Here is a 20971-nt window from a genome sequence, read left to right as displayed (position 1 = left end):
AAAATAAATATATGCATGTGGGGAGGCATGGAGAGGGAGGAGGATAGGCAGAGTTCTGTAATCCAACAGGAGAGAACTTAGGCAGGGCTGACAAAACTGCTTGGTATTCCAGTGCAGCACAGGCAGCATTGTTAGTACAGTATAATGCCGTAGGAGCACCCTGGATTTCTGACAGAATCATTGGGTATTTTCTGTGCTTCTGCATTTCTATAGGGATAAAACATGGGGAAATGTCCATGCATGACATGTAATACAATACAATATTTTTTATTTTGTTCAGACATTCACCTTGCTTGCCTCAAATTACTGTTGGTATTTGGATTTTAACATTTTCTGTAATTTATCATAAACTGCTTTTTTAATTACTTTTTCAATGCTTTTTGTACCACATATAATTGTGATTTCAAATGCAATTTGACAGTATGTATAATTAATAATGGCGTTTTTATTTAAAGCTACAGAACTATGTAAAGATTAAAAATACTCCTTTTTATAGGATTACTATATCTTTATATATATATATATATATATATATATTAAATACCATAATGTAGATTGATAATACCTTACTAAAATGAATGGAATAGGCAGATACTTACTTCTCATTGAAATCATGCAGTCGAGCCACAGCTTCTTCTGGCTTCACTCCAGGAGCTGCTGGGCCTTGTGCATCAAAGCGATTACGAAACTGTATCACCTCTACAACAAAACTCTTTTTAAAAGAATGAACATAATTGCATTAGTTTAATTGGGAATTTTTTATGTATTGTTTAATGTTGTCATTTTATTTGTTACAATTTTTTTTTTTTTTTTTAATATACTAATATTATTAGTACTAATTATACTAATCATTCACATAAAGTTGGTTTTCTTTGCAGTTTCAAAATGTGCAAACTTTTGTTAATTAAAGTGACTTTTTCAATAAAATAAAAAAAAAGGCTGTGCAATGGTGTTGCACAGTGTGTCCCCTACCGCTTCTTTGATGGTCCCCCCTTCCGTGCTTTTGCTCCTCCTCTTCCCTGAGTGTCCCCATAGCAAGCTATGTGCTATGGGGGTACTGGTGCGGGCATGCTTCTGAGCTGTGCTGTGGGGATCCATAGACAATCACAGTGTGGCTTGGCCACACCCCCCGCTCCCTCCTCACAGGATTTTACTGACAGCAGCAGGAGCCAATGGTTTCCATTGCCCTCAGTAAAGCCTTTGAATGCAGGAAGAGAGGAGAGCTCCTAGTGGGGACAACACGGGATCCTGAGTGATGTCAGGCAAGTTACTGTAGATGAGTACTTACTCCTTCTGTGATAAGTGCCCCACATGAATGTCATTAGCAACACATTATGGCTCTCCTTCTCCTGGTGGTTCCCGGGGACCCTACCCTTATTCCCCCCTTCCACATACCTTTTCCCTATTGTGCTATTGTATTCTAACAGCAGGTCTCTTCCCATCTGCAACCGCTGAATAAAAAATATTTTCCAACTTCCCTGTTCGAGAGAAGTCGATCATTAGGGCTCTTTCACACGGTCCGCCTCCGTAGGCGGATCCGTGCTGCTCAACAGGGATCAATCCGCTGATCCCCGCTGAGCCGGCGGATCACAGCTCCGTCTCCGCTTGCAGTGCTCTCTATGGGGGATCGGATGAGAGCGGACCACCTGTCTGCTCTCATCCGATCCGATCCCTGAACAGATGGAAAAATAGGGTTTCCATCCGTCCAGTTTTCACGGACAGGATCGGATACGGATGGCAGCGGGTGTCAGCGGAGGTGTCTCCGCTGACATCCGCTGCCCCATAGAGCTGCATGGAGGATCCAATCAGATCCGCCTAAAAAACTGACAGGCAGATCTGATCGGATCGCCCGTGTGAAAGAGCCCTTAGACAGTACTGACTCATCAGTATCTATCAGTGCCCCATCAGTGCGGCTTATCAGTGCCCATTAGTGCAGCCTCATCACTGCACATCAGAGAAGGAGAAAAATTACCTGTTGAAAATTTAGCAAATAATAAAAAAAAACCCATTGGTGATTAAATACTACCAAAAGAAGGCTCTATTTGTGTAAAAAAAAAAAGAAAATACTAAAAATTTAATTTGGGTACAGTGTTGCATGACCGTGCAATTGTCATTCAAAACGCGACATCACTGAAAGCTGAAAATTGGCCTGGGCAGGAAGGGGGTATAAGTGCCCAGTATGCAAGTGATTAATAACATTAGTTTACAATATAGCTTGTGTGGCAATTGTATATGCTACATTATTTTTTTATTTGCTATTTTTTCCCACAACAATTTAGTTACAATTTAAATATTGAAGATTTAATAAAAAAAAAGTACAGTAGAGCCTTCCTAAAACAGAAGGTATTTGCATGAGTCATGTTGACAAAAATAAAAGGTCTATTTCCTATATTAGGAGAGTGTATAAAGGCTTTTAAATATTTTTTAATGACCCTTGGACCAGCTCTACATCTAGAACTGCTTATTTTAGAATAGTCAGTGGAGCTTTGCAAAAAGAAATTACTGTATTTGAATGGCGATACCCACTATTAGTGTTGAGCGAACACCGACTGTATTATTCGGGTCCGTACCGGATAATTGGATTTTTGCTACCCGGACACGGACCCGAAAACTTTACTGTATGTTCGGGTTTAAAATCCGTGTTCGGTAATTTTATTTCCTGTTTTGTATGTAATGGCGCGCTTTTAATGGCGAGCTTTCAACAGCCAATCAACAAGCGTTTAACTGGTGTGCATTAAGCCATCCCAGCCATGCCTACTAATGTATTAGTAGCTGTGATTGGCCATCTGAAGCATGTGACCCATGTCTTTATAAGCTCGAGAGACACAGCGCGGTGTGTCATTCTGCTGTAGTGTAGGGAGAGAGCACACATCATACGTGCTGGCTGCTGCTGATTAGGGACAGACAGGGAAAAACAACATTGTGCCCGAAAAGAATGCAGGGACAGGTCGGACGGTAGGCAGGGAAATATATTTGAGCATTTTAGGGACAGGCTGGAGAGATTAGGCAGGGACAGATAGGAGACACAGGACAGACCAATCGTCCGTTGGCGATCTACATCGATTTTGCTGTGTGGGGGGTGGTGCAGTGAACGATCTTTTTGCCCTCACTTGAGCCCACTGAGGAGGAGGAGGAGGGAGAAAAAAATATATTTTTATCAGTCTGTTGTGTGCAGCGTTCAGCTATATTTGACTACAGATTGCTGTTCTAATCTGCAATTTAAAAATTACAAAGTTAAAGGGGATTTTTTTTTTTCCCTTCATAGCCTGCTGCTGACCGTAACATAAAACATAAGACACTGCTGTGTTCACATGTGCTATTGAAAAATCACCAATTTTACATACATTTTTCTATTCCGCTATTCAATCTACACCCTTTTGGGGTAAAAAAAATTAAATTGCGGCATAGTCTGTATCGGTACGTGTGAGATACACCTTTCCAATTTTTTGGGCGCATCTTACACCGAGGAGGATTGCAGGGTGCTTCAGTTTGCCTCCTGTTCCGAACTCCTCCTACTCCTCATCCTCATCCTGCCTTTAGGGTACAAAAAATTGTAATCGGGGCCTAGTCTGGGTTTGTACGTGTGAGATACACCTTTTTATATCATATTTTCTATTCCACTATTCAATCTACAACCTTTTGGGGTAAAAAGAATTAAATCGCGGCATAGTCTGTATCGGTACGTGTTAGATACACCTTTCAAATTTTTGGGCGCATCTTACACCGCAGAGGATTGCAGGGTGCTTCAGTTTGCTTCCTGTTCCGAACTGCTCCTACTCCTCACCCTCATCCTGCCTTTAGGGTACAAAAAATTGTAATTGGGGCCTAGTCTGGGTTTGTACGTGTGAGATACACCTTTTTATATCATATTTTCTATTCCGCTATTCAATCTACAACCTTTTGGGGTAAAAAGAATTAAATTGCGGCATAGTCTGTATCGGTACGTGTTAGATACACCTTTCAAATTTTTGGGCGCATCTTACACCGCAGAGGATTGCAGGGTGCTTCAGTTTGCCTCCTGTTCCGAACTGCTCCTACTCCTCACCCTCATCCTGCCTTTAGGGTACAAAAAATTGTAATCGGGGCCTAGTCTGGGTTTGTACGTGTGAGATACACCTTTTTGTATCATATTTTCTATTCCGCTATTCAATCTACACCCTTTTGGGGTAAAAAGAATTCAATTGCGGCATAGTCTGTATTGGTACGTGTGAGATACACCTTTCCAATTTTTTGGGCGCATCTTCCACCGCCAAGGATTGCAGGGTGCTTCAGTTTGCCTCCTGTTCCGAACTCCTCCTACTCCTTATTCTCATCCTGCCTTTAGGGTACAAAAAATTGTAATCGGGGCCTAGTCTGGGTTTGTACGTGTGAGATACACCTTTTTATATACTATTTTCTATTCCGCTATTCAATCTATACCCTTTTGGGGTAAAAAGAATTAAATTGCGGCATAGTCTGTATCGGTACGTGTTAGATACACCTTTCAAATTTTTGGGCGCATCTTACACTGCCGAGGATTGCAGGGTGCTTCAGTTTGCCTCCTGTTCCGAACTCCTCCTACTCCTCATCCTGCCTTTAGGGTACAAAAAATTGTAATCGGGGCCTAATCTGGGTTTGTACGTGTGAGATACACTTTTTTATACCATATTTTCTATTCCGCTATTCAATCTACACCCTTTTGGGGTAAAAAAAAATTAAATTGCGGCATAGTCTGTATCAGTACGTGTGAAATACACCTTTCCAATTTTTTGGGCACATCTTCCACCGCCGAGGATTGCAGGGTGCTTCAGTTTGCCTCCTGTTCCGAACTCCTCCTACTCCTCATCCTGCCTTTAGGGTACAAAAAATTGTAATCGGGGCCTAGTCTGGGTTTGTACGTGTGAGATACACCGTTTTATATCCTTTTTTCTATTCCGCTATTCAATATACACCCTTTTGGGGTGAAAAAAATTTAATTGCGGCATACTTTGCTTATTTGACTGTGAGATACACCCGTTGTATTTGTATACTGTTTTTCTATTCCGCTATTTAATAAACACCATTTTGGGGTAAAAAAAATTTAATTGCGGCATAGTTTGCATGTTTGACTGTGAGATACACCCGTGCGATACTGTTGTTGTTTTGTTCCGCTATTCAATAAACACCTTTCTAGGGCAAGATCATAAATTACAGAAATATGAGGAGAACGTCAAATAGGGGCCGTGGCCTGGGTCGTGGTGCTGCTGGTAGATCTCCTGTTGCAAGGAGAGGACGTGGTCGATCTGTGCCAGCTACACGCACAAGTGAAACACCTTCCTCAAGTGTGAGTAGGCGACAGAACCTGCAGCAGTATTTGGTAGGGCATCATGCGCCTCTACAAGTGTTGAGGCAAGAACAAGTACAGGTCATAGTAGATTGGGTTGCTGACAGTGCCTCCTTCGTTCACCTCACCCCCTTGCAAATCAGGCAAGCAGTCTGAGCCCCAAGTCATGCAGCAGTCTCTTCTTCTTTTTGATGACTCTGTTAGCAGGGTTTCCCAGGGCCATCCACCTAGCCCAGCCCCAGAAGTGAAAGAGATTGAGTGCAGCGATGCCCAACCACTTATTTCTCAAGATGAGTACTTGGAAGGACCATCGCAGCACGTCTCCGATGATGACGAAACGCAGGTGCCAACTGCTGCGGCACTCAGAATTGTGGAGACCGGCAAGGAGGGCAGGGGTGAAGACTGGGTGGAAGATGATGTGGAGGACGATGAGGTCCTCGACCCCACATGGAATGAAGGTCATGCAGGTGACCTGAGTAGTTTGGAGGAAGAGGCGGTGGTCGCACAGAGCCACCAGCACAGCAGAAGAGGGAGAAGGGTGCAGAAGCGGAGCGGCCGTGCCCTAGACACTACGCCTGCTACTGCCCAATGCAGCAAGGGACCGAGCGCACCAAAGCCAGCTCAAAGGAGTTCTCTAGCGTGGAAGTTCTTCAGACAATGTGCTGATGACAGGACACGAGTGGTTTGCACCCTGTGCAATCAGAGCCTGAAGCGAGGCATAAACCTTCTCAACCTGAGCACAACCTGCATGCTCAGCACGAGCGCGAGCTGCAGTGGAGTAGACACCTTCAAAACCAAGAAAGGTCTCTGGCTCCTCCTGCTTCCTCTTCTGCTGCAGTCTCGGCCTCTTCATCCACCTCTGTAGTGATACCGGCACCTGCCACCCCGCAAACAGAGGATCTGTCAGCAACACCACCACCTGGGTCACCAACCGTCTCCACAATGTCCCGTGGAAGCGTTCAGCTTTCCATCTCCCAAACACTTCAGAGGAAGAGGAAGTACCCGCCTACCCACCCGTGATCCCTGGCCCTGAATGCCAGCATTTAAAAATTCTTGGCCTTTGAAATGCTGTCATTCCGTCTGGTGGAGACGCACAGTTTTAAAAGCCTTATGTCGGTGGCTGTGCCACAGTACGTCGTGCCCAACCGCCACTACTTTTCCAGGCAAGCCATCCCTTCCCTGCACAACCAGGTGGGGGAAAAAATCAGGTGTGCACTGCGCAACGCCATCTGTGGCAAGGTCCACCTAACTACCGATACGTGGACCAGTAAGCACGGTCAGGGGCGTTATATCTCCCTAACGGCACACTGGGTAAATGCAGTGGCGGATGGGCCTCAGGCGGATAGCAATTTGGCGCATGTCCTTCCACCACCGAGGATTGCAGGGCGCTTCAGTTTGCCTCCTGTTCCTAACTCCTCCTACTCCGCTTCCTCATCCTCTACCGCCTCCTCATCCCGTCAGCGTAACACCTTCACCACCAACTTCAGCACAGCCAGGGGTAAACGACAGCAGGCGGTTTTAAAACTTGCCTGTTTGGGGGAAAACCACACACCGCGCAGGAGTTGTGGAGGAGCATGGAACAGCAGACCGATGAGTGGTTGCTGCCAGCGAGCCTACAAGCCCGGCCTGGTGGTGTGCGATAACGGGCGAAATCTCATAGCAGCTCTGGGCCTAGCCGGTTTGACGCACATCCCTTGCCTGGCGCATGTGCTGAATTTGGTGGTGCAGAGGTTCCTTAAAAATTACCCCGATATGTCAGAGCTGCTGCAGAAAGTGCGGGCCGTCTGTGCGCACTTTCGGCGTTCTCACCCTGCTGCTGCTCGCCTGTCAGCGCTGCAGAGTAACTTCGGCCTTCCCGCTCACCGTCTCATATGTGACGTGCCCACAAGGTGGAACTCCACCTTGCACATGCTCGAAAGACTGTGCGAGCAGCAGCAGGCCATTGTGGAGTTTCAGCTGCAGCACGCACGCGTGAGTCGCTCTGCGGAACAGCACCACTTCACCACCAATAACTGGGCCTCCATGCGAGACCTGTGTGCCTTGTTGCGCTGTTTTGAGTACTTCACCAACATGGCCAGTGCCGATGACGCCGTTGTCAGCTTAACTATCCCACTTCTATGCCTCCTTCAAAAAACAATTTGGGGGATGATGGAAGAGGATGTGGCACAGGAGGAGGAGGAGGAGGAAGAGGGATCATTTCCAAGGCTTTCAGGGCAGTCATTCACAAGTGGCTCCGAGGGTGGGTTCCTGCACTCACAAATGCCAGGTACACAATTGTCCAGCAGGGGCACAGTTCTGGAGGATGAGGAGGATGAGGAGGAGGAGATGGAGGAGGAGATGGAACCATGTTCACAGCAGGGTGGCACCAAGGCCAGCTCATGGCCATCTCTGGTGCGTGGCTGGGGGGCTACAGAGGACACAGATGATACACCTCCCACAGAGGACAGCCTTTCGTTGCCTCTGGGCAGCCTGGCACACATGAGCGATTACATGCTGCAGTGTCTCCACAACGACCGCCGAGTTGCCCACATTCTAACTTGTGCTGATTACTGGGTGGCCACGCTGCTGGATCCCCGTTACAAGGACAACGTACCGTCCTTAATTCACTCACTGGAACGTGATCGCAAGATGCGCGAGTACAAGCGCACGCTGGTAGACGCGATGCTGCTGGCATTCCCACCTGACAGCGGGGCAACAGTGGAAGCACAAGGCCAAGGCAGAGGAGGAGGAGGAGGAAGAGGTCGCCAATGCAACCAGGGCACCGCCAGCACCTCAGAAGGCAGGGTTAGCAGGGCCGAAATGTGGAAAAGCTTTGTCAGCACGCCACAACAAACAGCAGCACCAGCAGCTCATATGGAACGTCTTAGCAGGAGGCAGCATTTCACCAACATGGTGGAGCAGTATGTGTGCACACGCCTACATGTAGTGAATGATGGGTCTGCCCCCTTCATCTTCTGGGTCTCCAAATTGGGCACATGGCCTGAGCTTGCCCTTTATGCCTTGGAGGTGCTGGCGTGCCCTGCAGCCAGTGTATTATCTGAACGTGTATTTAGCACGGCTGGGGGCGTTATCACAGACAAGCGCAGCCGCCTGTCCAGAGACAATGTGGACAAGCTCACATTCATTAAAATGAACCAGGCATGGATCCCACAGGACTTTTCTGTACCTTGTGCAGAATAGAGATGGATACCGACCTTACCCAGCCATTGTTATATTTTTGATCTTTCTCACTCTTTTGGGGTGTACCCTAATTTAAAATGACTAAAAAAAAAGCAGTGTTGGCTACCTCGTCCCCCTCCACCGCCGCTTTCACCTACACCGCCACATCCACCGCCACCTCAACCTCCCTCCTACTCCATATGGGCCTCGTCCTTCACAGATGAAGAAAATTGTTTTATTTTTCTGTTTTTTTTTTTGTTGTTTTAAGTTATTTCCCTATCCACATTTGTTTGCAGAGCACTTGTCATGCTCTTAACTACATTTTGCTGCTATTTGCAGCACTCTAGCCCTTTCCATTGGTTTTTTAGAGCCATTTTAGTGCCTGAAAGTTCGGGTCCCCATTGACTTCAATGGGGTTCAGTGTCCGGGTAAAGTTCGGAAAAAGTCCGGGACACGGACTTTTTTTTCCAAGTTCGGCCGAACCCGCCGAACACGGACATCCAGGTGTCCGCTCAACTCTACCCACTATCCTAGAACAAAGATTAAACATCTTATTTCTTGGATATACAGTATATTAGAAGTGACACATGAAGATACCTTTTGTTTAGAGAAGGCTCTGAAAAGCTGCACACAGGTTAGGCGCTGAACATTCCCATCCCACTTTTTACCTGTCTGGTTATACTCTCACAAAGTAAAAGCTAAATATGGATTTTCTAGTTATGAATATTTGTTAAGCCTCATTGTAAGTTACTGTATTTACAATACATAAAAATTGTTCATGGTATAACTTAACTAGGAAAATGTATTCTTACTTTAACTTGCTTATCAAGTTCCTGCTTGAATATATCTTGCTTTTCCTTTAACAAGGTCTCCTTCACCTGTAAAAATTGCATAGTAGAATAAAATAGTCACTGCTTCAGTCTGGTTAAGGATCAATAGTCTCTTCTTTTGATATTATCTATTAAATAAGGCATGCTAGCATTTTTCTCTCTAGAGTTAATACATTTTATGTTTTAAATAATTCCATTCCGTACATGCAGAATTATTCAGATGCACATGACAAAAATTATATTGCCTTTTTTTTTTTTTAATAAAAACATTTGTCAGTTTTCGGTATCTTTAGCATCAAGTATATTCTGGTGTTAGATTTTATGCACTTGCTGTAAACTCTATTAATGAATTACATTATTGATTTGTAGATTGTCTGCTTAGTGGCTATCAGCATTTCACTGCAATTACTCATGGTCCATGATCAACAACAGCTAAAATAGCATGTATGCCACATAAAGAGTACAGTGTTTTCAGCTCAGACATGACCAGCAGATGTGGTTTATTAGGAAGGCACAATACACCACAGCCATTGTAAAAGTATTGACACAACCTCAAACAGTTTGTATTTGGCTAATCACTTTCACATAAAAAAATAAAACGAATACAGGTATCCTTTTGGAAAGTAAATCATACCCTTAGTGTCGGTTCACACTGATCCGACCCTACTTCGGACGACTAATGCCGTCGCCCGTGCACGGCTACTTCGGCGCGGCTTGCAACGACTTCACAAAATGGAAGTCAATGCAAGTTACTCCGACTTGAGTCGCTCCTATTAGAACGGTTCCATTGCACAGCATGGACCGCTACTTGTCAGGCAACCAAGTCGCCTGACAAGTCGGAACAGTGTGAACCGGCACTTACACTTGCTACTTTTTCAAAAATAAACAGCCAGCTAGACAACGTTATATTACCATTTGATGCACTTGGTAGTAGAACAGTACACAATTCTCATGATGATCATTTGGAAGTAAAGTTATAATTTGTTTTGCAAATGTAAATTGTTCTGTAAAACTATTTTAACAAGAGCAAAAACATTGTTGATAGGTACAGCGGTGATTGAAAGTTTGGGCACCCCAGGTAAAAATTTGTATTAATGTGCATAAAGAAGCCAAGGAAAGATGGAAAAATCTCCAAAAGGCATCAAATTACAGATTAGACATTTTTATAATGTCAACAAAAGTTAGATTTTATTTCCATCATTTACACTTTCAAAATAACAGAAAACAAAAAAATGGCGTCTGCAAAAGTTTGGGCACCCTGCAGAGTTAATATCTTGTACTGCCCCCTTTGGCAAGTATCACAGCTTGTAAACGCTTTTTGTAGCCAGCCAAGAGTCTTTCAATTCTTGTTTGAGGTATCTTTGCCCATTCTTTTCTCAGATTTCTGGGTTGTCTGTCACGCAGGGCTGCTGTTAGAAATCGCAGGGGCCCCATACAGACTACCTGGCAGGGCCCCCTCAAGAAAATATTAAAGATATATTTAGCTAAAATTACAACAAAATCACTATTATCAGACACAAATATAACATAACTCACATAATTCCTGCTAAATCTAAAAAAAAAAAAAACTATGTTAAATAAAAAAGAAGATGAGATGAGAAAAATATACAGGCTGGGCAGTTGGAGCTCAGTGATCAGAGAGACAGAGAGAGAGAAACAAAGTTACAATTTACAAATAAACTCCTGAGCAGAGATAAGTGCTGGGAGGGGGAACCACACAAGGGAGGGGGATTAGTGAGGGACAACTGTCTCTTTCTCAACAGATAAAAGCTGATAGCAGGGAGATGGACAGATCAGATTCAGGTGCTGGAGGAAGATTTCTGTATTTGTTGTCCATCACTAATCCCCCTCTCTGTGTGGGCCCCCCTGTGTGCTCGGGCCCCCTACAAGAGGGCTGGTGGCCCCCCCCTATCAGCGGCCCTGCTGTCACGCAATGCTCTTTTAAAGTCTATCCATAGATTTTCAATTATGTTGAGGTCAGGAGATTGTGAAGGCCATGGCAAAACCTTCAGTTTACGCATCTTGATGTAATACCCTGTGGATTTTGAGGTGTGTTTAGGATCATTACCCATTTGTAGAAGCCATCCTCACTTTAACTTCAGCTTTTTCACAGATGGCATCAAGTTACCATCCAAAATTTGCTAAAATTTTATTGAATCCATTTTTCCTTCTACTCGTGAGATGTTCCCTGAGCCACTGGCTGCAATACAACCTCAAAGCATGATTGATCCACCCCCCTGCTTAACAGTTGGACAGAGGTTCTTTTCATTAAATTCTGTGCCCTTTCTTCTCCAAACATACTTTTGCTCATTCCGGCCAAAAAGTTAAATTTTAACCTCAACGGTCCACAGAACTTGTTTCCAAAATGCATCAGGCTTGTCTATATGTTCATTTGCAAAGTTCAAATGCAGATTTTTGTGGTGAGGACGTAGAAGAGGTTTTCTTCTGATGACTCTTCCATGAAGACCATGTTTGTACAAGTATCTCTTTATAGTGGAATAGTGTACCACAACTCCAGTGTCTGCCAGATCTTTCTGGAAGGATTGTGCAGTCAAACGTGGGTTTTGAATTGTTTTTCCCACAATCCTGCGAGTTGTTCTGTCTGATATTTTTCTTGGTCTTCCAGATCTTGCTTTAACTTCCACTGTTCCTGATGACTGCCATTTCTTTATTACATTCCGAGCAGAGGATATTGACATCTGAAAACGCTTTGCTGTCTTCTTATAGCCTTCTCCAGCTTTCTGAGCGTCAACTATTTTCAGTTTCAGTTTTCTAGACAACTGCTTAGAAGATCCCATGGTGCTGATTGTTGGGGCAAGGTCAGATGAGTCTGGGCATTTAAAACCTTTGAGATTGACAATACCTGGTCTTCCCAGATGATGATTGAGAACAATCCATGACACTGGCAGGTCTCAGCCTTGCAAAGGGGGCAGTGCATGCTATAAATTCTGCAGGGTGCCCAAGCTTTTGCAGACACCATTTTTTTTGTTTTCTATAATTTTGAAAGTGTCAATGATGGAAATAAAATCTAACTTTTTGACATATTATAAGAATGTCTAATCTGTAATTTGATGCCTTATGGAGATTTTTCCATCTTTCCTTGGCTTCTTTATGCACATTAATACAAATTTTTACCTGGGATGCCCAAACTTTCGATCACCACTGTATGAAGAGCAGGCACCCAGAAGTGCCTTCATATACCTGTGTTAGTCCAATACCTCCACTCTACCTAAATGTCCTCATAGGGCAAGGCTTCGGTATTTCCTGTTAGTGCCAAAGCTTACTTGTCCTCTCCCACACACTCATATTGGCCAATTAGGCTGTCTATGATAGTGGTGGGCCCTTAGGGGGCCCTTAGGGAGATAACATGCACAATCTGACACTACCAGGATGTAGTTTATACCTGTCAGCTTTTTTTTATGTTAAAGTCACTTTAAACAGAAGCCATCAAGAAGAGGCATTTATATGAGTCACTACCCTGTGGCCAGCTTTATTCACAGGATTACCAGGTAAAAAAAATAAAGAAACCAAAATCTGGATCTAAGGACTGGTAAACTGCTATAGATTACATTTTTGTTGTTGAGTTTAGATACACTTTAAAGGGTCTGCTATCAGCATTGAGCCCAGGCAGGAGAAAGGAGAGTTTTAAAGCAGAACTTTATCCATAACAGTTTGATAACAATTATGTTCTTTATCAAAAGAACCTACATTCCACTTTAATAATTATGCTACCAAAATTAGTGTGTGTTGTAAATTGTCTCCAGCGTTGCTCCAGTTTATTCTTGGTGGAGGCTTCCATTTTGTTGAAGCCCAGAGCGGACACTGGAATTGCTACCTTTCTCTGTGGCCTCAAAAACTATATGTCACTTTCTTCAATTAAAATACTTACATTTCCAGCCTTGACTGTAAATCTAGGCTCAGTTAGAGAGGAAGACTGACAGATTATTTATAGTGCTGACATTTGCAGGCTTCCAATGAGGGAGATAATATCAGGGAGGTATAACACTATCCTTGTAAGTTTAACTCTTTTGTGTTTTCCTGGCAGCAGAGTTTGTCCTGTCACCTCTCCTGCTTTTCTTTTCTATTCTTCCTCCCTAATCGGTCATTCTTGTTGCTTTCTTCCCCCTTTGGAAACAGAAATCTTAAAGCTGTCAGCAGATCAGCCACTAGTGGCTCTGATTTTAGGAACAGTGCAAGAACAGAGAGCAAATAAGCATGTGCAGAACAGGATGAGACAGTGCATTATTGGATTTTAAACCGTATAGGCACTTATTTTTAATGCTCTACATAACTATATCTGCAAAAGGGACCAGCTTGAAGTGATTGATCATGACTTCATTTTTTACACACCTACCGAATCTCAGCCAATTCAACAGCCAGAAGAATTTTGATCCCTGTGTAGCCCTCTCTGTTGAACAGAAGAGCATTAGACCAGCTTCAGTTGAATGGTCCTGCTGGAAAACCATCATTCGATCGTGGCTGCAGCGCTGATCATTGTATTCCGACAGGGGTATCCCTGTTGTCACAATACAATAGCGCAGTGTGGAAGATCCCTCCATCCATATCACTTGTGTGGATGCAGGAATCTGTGAGTCGGCTGGTTGAACAAAAAAATCCCAGTGTATACCCAGCTTTACTGCTTGACATTTCAGCTCTGAAAGGGAAAGTTCAAATAATTATAAAAAATTAAGCAAACCCTAAGAGTTGTAGACTGCTCTATTATAGCCTTTCAAAAATGGTGATTCAGATCATTACATATGCCCAAAAGTGACTAGTTCCTTTGATACAGAAAACCTTTCTATAAACGTTGGAAATCAGATCTCTGTCTTACAAATATGAAATTCTGTACTCTATTCTATTCTGTAAAAAATATGTTTAAATACATAAGAATTGGAGGTAAATTTTAGGAATTGCACAGAGCAAAACATGTTTATTAAACTGCTTATGGCATTTCACTTACAACACTAGTAAGATCCATTAGCTCCGACCATTTATGTCTCAAATTTGCCACATCATTTACTTCTTCTCTAGGAATACGCAATTTATAAGACCTGTCAATCAGAAATTGATAGTAAAGAAAAAGATGCATACTGAAAATGCTAAAAAATATTTTGCATATTTAGTGTTACAAAGGGTACCCAAAGGGTAAAACATGCTGTATAGTTATGCATTATCGTTTTTTGTCACAAGGTCTGTGTCATTAAAATAAACTGTTGTTTCCTGTGATATGGACAAAAGGCCACTAACAATAAAAAATAAATAATATATTAAATAAAAAACATTGTAGAACATGTTTTTTAAAGCCATGAATGTGACATTCAGCAAATGTTCACTATAGGTTAATCAATCACTGTAATTAAAATATGTGCACCAGGAAGATACAACTGCAGTAATTATTTGGTCAATATTACATTCACTCCTTAATAAATACACAACAATGGGTACTTTTACATACAACTAGCATATACCGTATAATTGAATCTGTGCTGACACCAGCCTTTTAAACTCCCCTGCACAGCCAAAAATGGAAAGGCCAGCAGAGTCAGCCAAATAGGAGTTTATTTTTTGGACAGTGCTTTTCAGCAAAGAGCTAACAGAAAGGCAAAGCATAGAGATTACATTATCAGTCTGCTACTTCTTCATCGTTCAGTCAACAAGAGGACAAGATAGGTGGCAAATTTGCATTACTGCAGTGCAGAAAAGTGAGCTCTCCACCATGGATTACTCTCTACATACTGGATTACACACTACATTGATTTACAAATTCTTTGGTGGGTAAAACTGTACATTTATTTCACCTGTTCATTTAGTTGTTGGCATATAGTTCAAAAGTGTATTCATTAACTGTATGTGTGTTATAACAAAAAACAGGAATGTTGACTTACCAGCAAAGTCCTTATCTTGAAGTACAGTATAGGACTGTTTTTTTTTTTTTTTTTTCAAAAACTGTATGCACAACTAAGTATTGTAATCCAATTTGGTAAACAGCCAGCTAGCAAGCCAGTCAGTTGGGGGTTCACACCAAATTAAACTACATATTTAATACCCAGTGCAGTGCTATTTCAAAGATAAATAATGAAAAATTGAACACAGAAATATACAATATACATAATCGTTATCACAAAAAAATCTTATTCCAAAAGTGTACACTCTCAGTTTAGGCAAAACAGTGCAAATCAAACAGTGCAATGTCCATGGCCACATAGGGCCACCCAAACAAATAAATGTTTCAAGTCTTAAAAAGTTTTTTCTTAGCAGTCTCTTCATGTGCAGAAAAGCTCTCAGGACTGTGCTCTGCCAATCCCACCTAGTACCACTCAAACTGCTCACCTTAAGAAGAGACTATCAGAGGTATATTAAAGCTTGATAAAATATAAATTGAATCCATTAACAACCAGGCTTAGATGGAATGAAGCAAAGCTGAGATAAAGCTCTGCTCTCTGTACCGCACTACAGTGATGAGTCATAATGAGTATGTCTATGTGCCACATTCTTCTGGGCCAGTTTGGTGCTATGAGAATCACCCAGACTCTTTCTTTCTCTAACTTGTGCAGCAGTCAATTCTAAAAATTCATTTGAAGGAAGGCATAAACCAGTTGGATTTGAGTCCAAGGAATCACTAGAGCATCTACTGAAAAGGCTAAAGGGCACCTGGTCTTGGCTGCAAATTTGCTCAGCTTGTTGTTGAACCTGAAGGCTAGAATGTTCACAGCTGGTTTTCATCACCATTATCAGAGAGTTTGAAAGAACTGGGTGCAGAGACCACTCCCCTGGGTTGACAACTTTGAAGGTCCACTCCCGAAATGTGGACGTCCGAGAGAGCTGAAATGTGAGTTTCTGCCAATCAGAGTATTAGTCTTATTTTTTTCAGGACTTCTAGGCTTATGGTGCCCCCTTGATGATTTATATAGGACACTGCTGTGGCATTGTCCAATTGTACTTTGACTGGATGACCTTGTAGAAGATAGGTTCAAAGTTGTAGAGACAGTCTGATGGCTCTCCGTGCCAGAATGTTGATGGGTAGTTGTAAATGCTGTGGGGACCATGTCTCCTAAACAGTCAGGGAGTTTTAAACTCCCCCCCAGCCAGTAATATCCACATCTATCATTACCACGTTCCAAGTCTTGTGATGGAAAGGCTTTCCCAATTCCAGGGCTGGACTGGAGAGCTACCATGTCAGGGAGAGCTTTGCTTGATTGAACAAAAGTGTTGGGTAATCCAAGGATTGGGACTGCTTGTTACATGTCTTTAGGATGTGGGATTAAAGTAATCTAGAGTGAAATTGGGCAAAATGAACTGCCTCGAAGGAGGCCAACATAAGGCCCTTAACCCTCATGCAGAAGCACATTAGGGGTGTTGTGGTGACCTGAGGGTCAGAGAGCTGGACCTTTGGGAGGCAATCTTCTCTTGTGTCAGAGTCCAAGAATAAATCCAGGAACTCCAGGCAGTGTGAGGGCTGAATTTCAGTATTGGGTGGATGTCCCCATTAGGTGTAGAGATTGTGAACTGGTTTGAACAGAGAACTGGTACCAGCACTATTTGTACCTGTAGTTGGCACAAGGGGTCATCAAATCTGTGTTTCTTTTCTCTGAAATTGGTAGATTGGAAGGTAAAAAAAGAGGAAGGGGCAGGGATAGGAACTCTTTTTTTGGCCTATTTAAAATGATAGATTTGACCCAGATCCAGGACGTCTTGGATCCAGACTGGCAAAAAAGCCAACAGACACCGACTCGCTCTGAGGAGTTGGAGGCATTCCTTCATTGTAAAGAAAGCTTCTGGGGAGGCTTGATAGGCCAAGCCTTGTGACAAAAGGAAATGATAAGCCTTGGTTTTGAGGTTGATGCCTGGGAAGAATGCAAAGACCCCTTTCTTTGAGTAGAGGTATACATATTGGGAGTAGGAAACATAGGTTTTTGCTTGTAGGGTAGGAGTACCTTCCCCATAATAACTTCCTTGATGAATTTGTCAAGGGATTCCTCAAAGAGACATTCACAATCAAATGACATGCGCAGAAGACATTTCTTACAAGCATGTTAAGCAGATCAAGCTATATGTCACAAAATGTGCACAAAGATAAGATTTTTGAGACATGTCAAATTACAATTTTAGGAGCCTTAACACAGGACAACAGGGTTGAAGCCATCAGCTGTAATTGTAAAATGAGAGCATGGTCTTTGTAGACAGGTTCTTGGACTCTATTCAGGTGTCTTGACCAGTCATGGCAGCAATTGCCGGTTGCGGGGCTGGGCGTGCAAGAGTAAATAAGGCTTTTAAAAGGGCTTCAAAATTGCTATCAACAGAATTTTTAAAGGAAGGAACATCTTCTGTGTTTGGTTTTTATTGTGAACTGAAGTGACAGGATCCTGGAATAAAACCATTTCTTTTTAAAATAGTTTTCCATTGGATACATTTTAGCAAAAAGTTTATTAAGAGTAGTGAAAACTTTTTCAGGGTTAAGCCAGTGCTTAATCTCTGCACGCACAAAATCAATATCCTTTAACCTTCCTCGATAGCTTCAAGTAAATTAGGTTCTGCTTCTGATTCCTGAACAGGGTCATGGGCAAAAAAGGATGTGTAGCATTTTGGTCAATGGAAACTGAAGGTTCTAGAAGTTTTACAACAAATTCAAACATAGTGGTAGAGAAATCTGTTTTTGTAAGATAGGCCAATAGTTTGTGCCTGAGCCAGGTGAGAGTAATGTCAATATAAAACATTGCTCTAGGACAAGAATAAAAGCTATCACCCTGCGTGATGTTCTGCTTTTCCTGAAGGCTGTCTCCCAAGCGCATTTTATTAGACCTTTTAATCCCAGCTCCCTTGGGCCTGTGATTTAACATTTTTGTTGAGGGGATTCCAAGTGACATACTTACAATTTCAGAATAGATAGAGCTTTGTGTTTCCAGAGAAAAAACGGCTATAACACAGACATTGACTGAGTTCCTATGACTGTGTCTCTGTAAAAGATGATCATGGGAATGCGGCATTGGAGGAGGTGGGTGGACACACCTGATCTGGGAGGCATAAAGCAGTTACCACATCCTTCTGTGACTATTTCTAAGACTAAGGCTGGTTTCACACGGGCGGATTCCGTAATGTACATCCGCTTGCTCAGCATTGGATCTCTCCACTAATTCCTGCTAAGCAGGTGGATGACAGGTCCGTGTCCAGTCCACTATGCAAAGCGGACACAGACACAGCCCCGCTGTTCTCTATGGGGCAGTCGGATGGAAATGGACTGCCTATCCATTCGACTGTCATCCGATCCACCGGACAGATAGGGAATGGATTCCCCATCTGTTTGTTTTTAGCGAACAGAATCGGATCGGATGCCGGCGGGTGTCAGTGGACATATGTCTGCTGACATCCGCTGCCCCATAGAGAGCAATGGCTGGTCCGATCAGGTCTGCCTGAAAAACTGATAAGTGGACCTGATCGGACTGCCTGTGTGAATCCAGCCTTAGCAGGGGAAAAAAAACTGCCAAATTTAAAAATGTTTGCTGAGAGGCGCTAGAGACAAAATGGCAGAGAGTACCATAATAAAGTGAAAAGCACAAAGCCCTCTGCTCACTAAACCACATAATGTGCTTTGACCTAAGGCTAGTGTTGTAAAGTCAGGAACTGGATTCCACATACAGGGAAATTTTGTCATACCTAATGCTGGGACAGTAACGGTCCAGGCATTGCCCGTCATGGTGGTCATACTCCCACTGCAGATCCTCATGAAGTGGGCGGGGTTATATGGGTACTCTCTAAGGGCAGCCCTAGGAAAAATATTTGCCAGTGTACAGTCACCTGAAGATAACAGCAAATAGCCCATGGTCTATGAATATCAGTTCAGTGTCCTGTACTGTACAATTAAGAGTAATTGTTTATTTCATGTTAAGTGGGTCTTGCAATAGCAAAAATCTTGCAGTATGATGATACAATGGTTTTTGCCATTTGCTGCTATAATGGTCATGCATGTGGATCTGCTTCATTGTTCTCTATCAATATGCAATTCCTGCTTTAGGAAGATGCAGTCACAGTGAAATGATGATTTTTTTTCCTGGGGCAAATGGTAACAATCCATAATGAGTCACAGAAATGTACAAGCAAACAGTGCTGCAGAAGTTTATTAGGCAGATTACAGATCTGTCACAAAGTAAAAACAAGGTTTACAGATTTTCTGTTTGCTGCCCCAGGTGAGTTTTTACTTCTCCCACCTTGCATGTACCAATGTAGATACCAGTGTCCAAGTAGGCGTAATTATATCCATGGGGGGGAGGGGGGGAAATACTGTGCCTATGTAAATTTCCTATGCCATCTATACTGCTTTTAAAAAAATTAGAAAGAGAACATTTTGGTATGTGCTGGAAATGTGATTTACTTTCGCTTGGCCTAGTTTTCAATCTATTGAAAATTTACAAAAAACAAAGGATTTAGAATTCAACCAATAGCAACTTGTCCTTAGAACCTGGTGCTGGTGCTTCCCATCAAAAAGCTTCAGGTTATGAAAATAACCCCCTAATTTACCCTTAGCCAGACTGTACACTTAAACCACTTAACCAAAACTTTAAAATTAACCATTAAAGTGGACTTTCAGTCATGTTTTTTTTAATGTTCCTTATATCAAATGTTCTGCCTCTCCTGTGTTCTTTTTGGAAAGCAAACAGCTAATATTTTGCCAGTAAATACCTCAATTCCTTTACTTCCGCTTTCTTCCCCTGTCATTTGCCTAGGCTAGTGTTGTAGTCTCCTGCAGTCGTGCTGATTCCAGGGATAAGATCTTTACATATACCCGTAGTCATCTTTTTTTTTTCTTTTCTTTTCTTTATCACTCTCGTGAGAGTTTGAGCCAGGGGCGGGGAGCGGGAGAGTGGAGGAGAACTGAAGAAAGGCAGAGGAGAGCCAGAGAGGGCTGGAGGGGGCCAGATGAGAGTGGAAATAGAAGGACACAGGAGGAGACATGTGGGCATCCGTGTGTAAGCATAGGACTGGCTTACTGCACACTCGTGACTGGTTGTTCACTATGTATACTCGAGATTTCACTGGGCCAGGGAGGCAGAGCAATAAAGCCTATTGCCGAAATAGTGCGGCCAGGGCTTCATTTGCCCATACTAAAAATGTCTGCTTACAAAATCAGCATGGGTTAGAAAAATTGAGCATTTTTTACCTGCAAACAGTAAGCATAACACTAATACTATTTCCTAATTAGGCTTTTCTCTATTTAAACTGCATACTGTTATATTTATATAGATTCAGCATATTTGCCTGCAGTTCCTCTTTAACATTAAATCTAGCCCTAACACCTAAGCTTTACACTTATGCAAACCTTAATCTCAAGGGCTAACACTTAAAATTAACCCTTAACACCTAACCTGAACCTTAAAACCTAAACAAAAAAAGTCCCTAAACCAGTAACCCTTAATTTTAAGCCCTAACCTTAACTTTACCATGTCAGGCACTGAAAGCTCACTCTCCTGCACTACCAGTTCTACCAGGACTTTAGTTGCAAAAACCAATAATTGAACCACCTTGTGCCCTAAAAACAAGCCTTAAAAGAGAGACTTCTGAAGGAAGCTGCATAATTTATGAAGAACAATTACAGCAGTGCACTAATTGCCCTTGATTTCTAAGTACATGCTGTGCACTCTTGTATCCAAACTGTCTTTCCAATGCTTCTGTCATGATATGGTAAAAT

At 42.7% G+C, this 20971-nt stretch overlaps 1 protein-coding gene across 1 annotated transcript in view; it reads right to left on the bottom strand.

The window, feature by feature from the left end:
• The window catches only part of LOC309549672 (dynein axonemal heavy chain 5-like), a 303485-nt gene that overhangs the window by 193086 nt on the left and 89428 nt on the right, over positions 1–20971 (bottom strand). The window contains exons 28-30 of the mRNA XM_082250083.1: positions 14252–14342; positions 9274–9339; positions 600–712 (exon numbers count right to left, since the gene is read on the bottom strand). Of these exons, the coding sequence (XP_082106209.1) occupies positions 600–712; positions 9274–9339; positions 14252–14342 (270 nt within the window). The remainder of the gene's footprint in view (positions 1–599; positions 713–9273; positions 9340–14251; positions 14343–20971) is intronic.

The sequence above is a fragment of the Pelophylax lessonae genome (genome assembly GCF_965119305.1).
Source record: "Pelophylax lessonae genome assembly, chromosome: 3".
NCBI lineage: Eukaryota > Metazoa > Chordata > Amphibia > Anura > Ranidae > Pelophylax > Pelophylax lessonae.
This window is presented reverse-complemented; position numbering and strand designations above follow the sequence as displayed.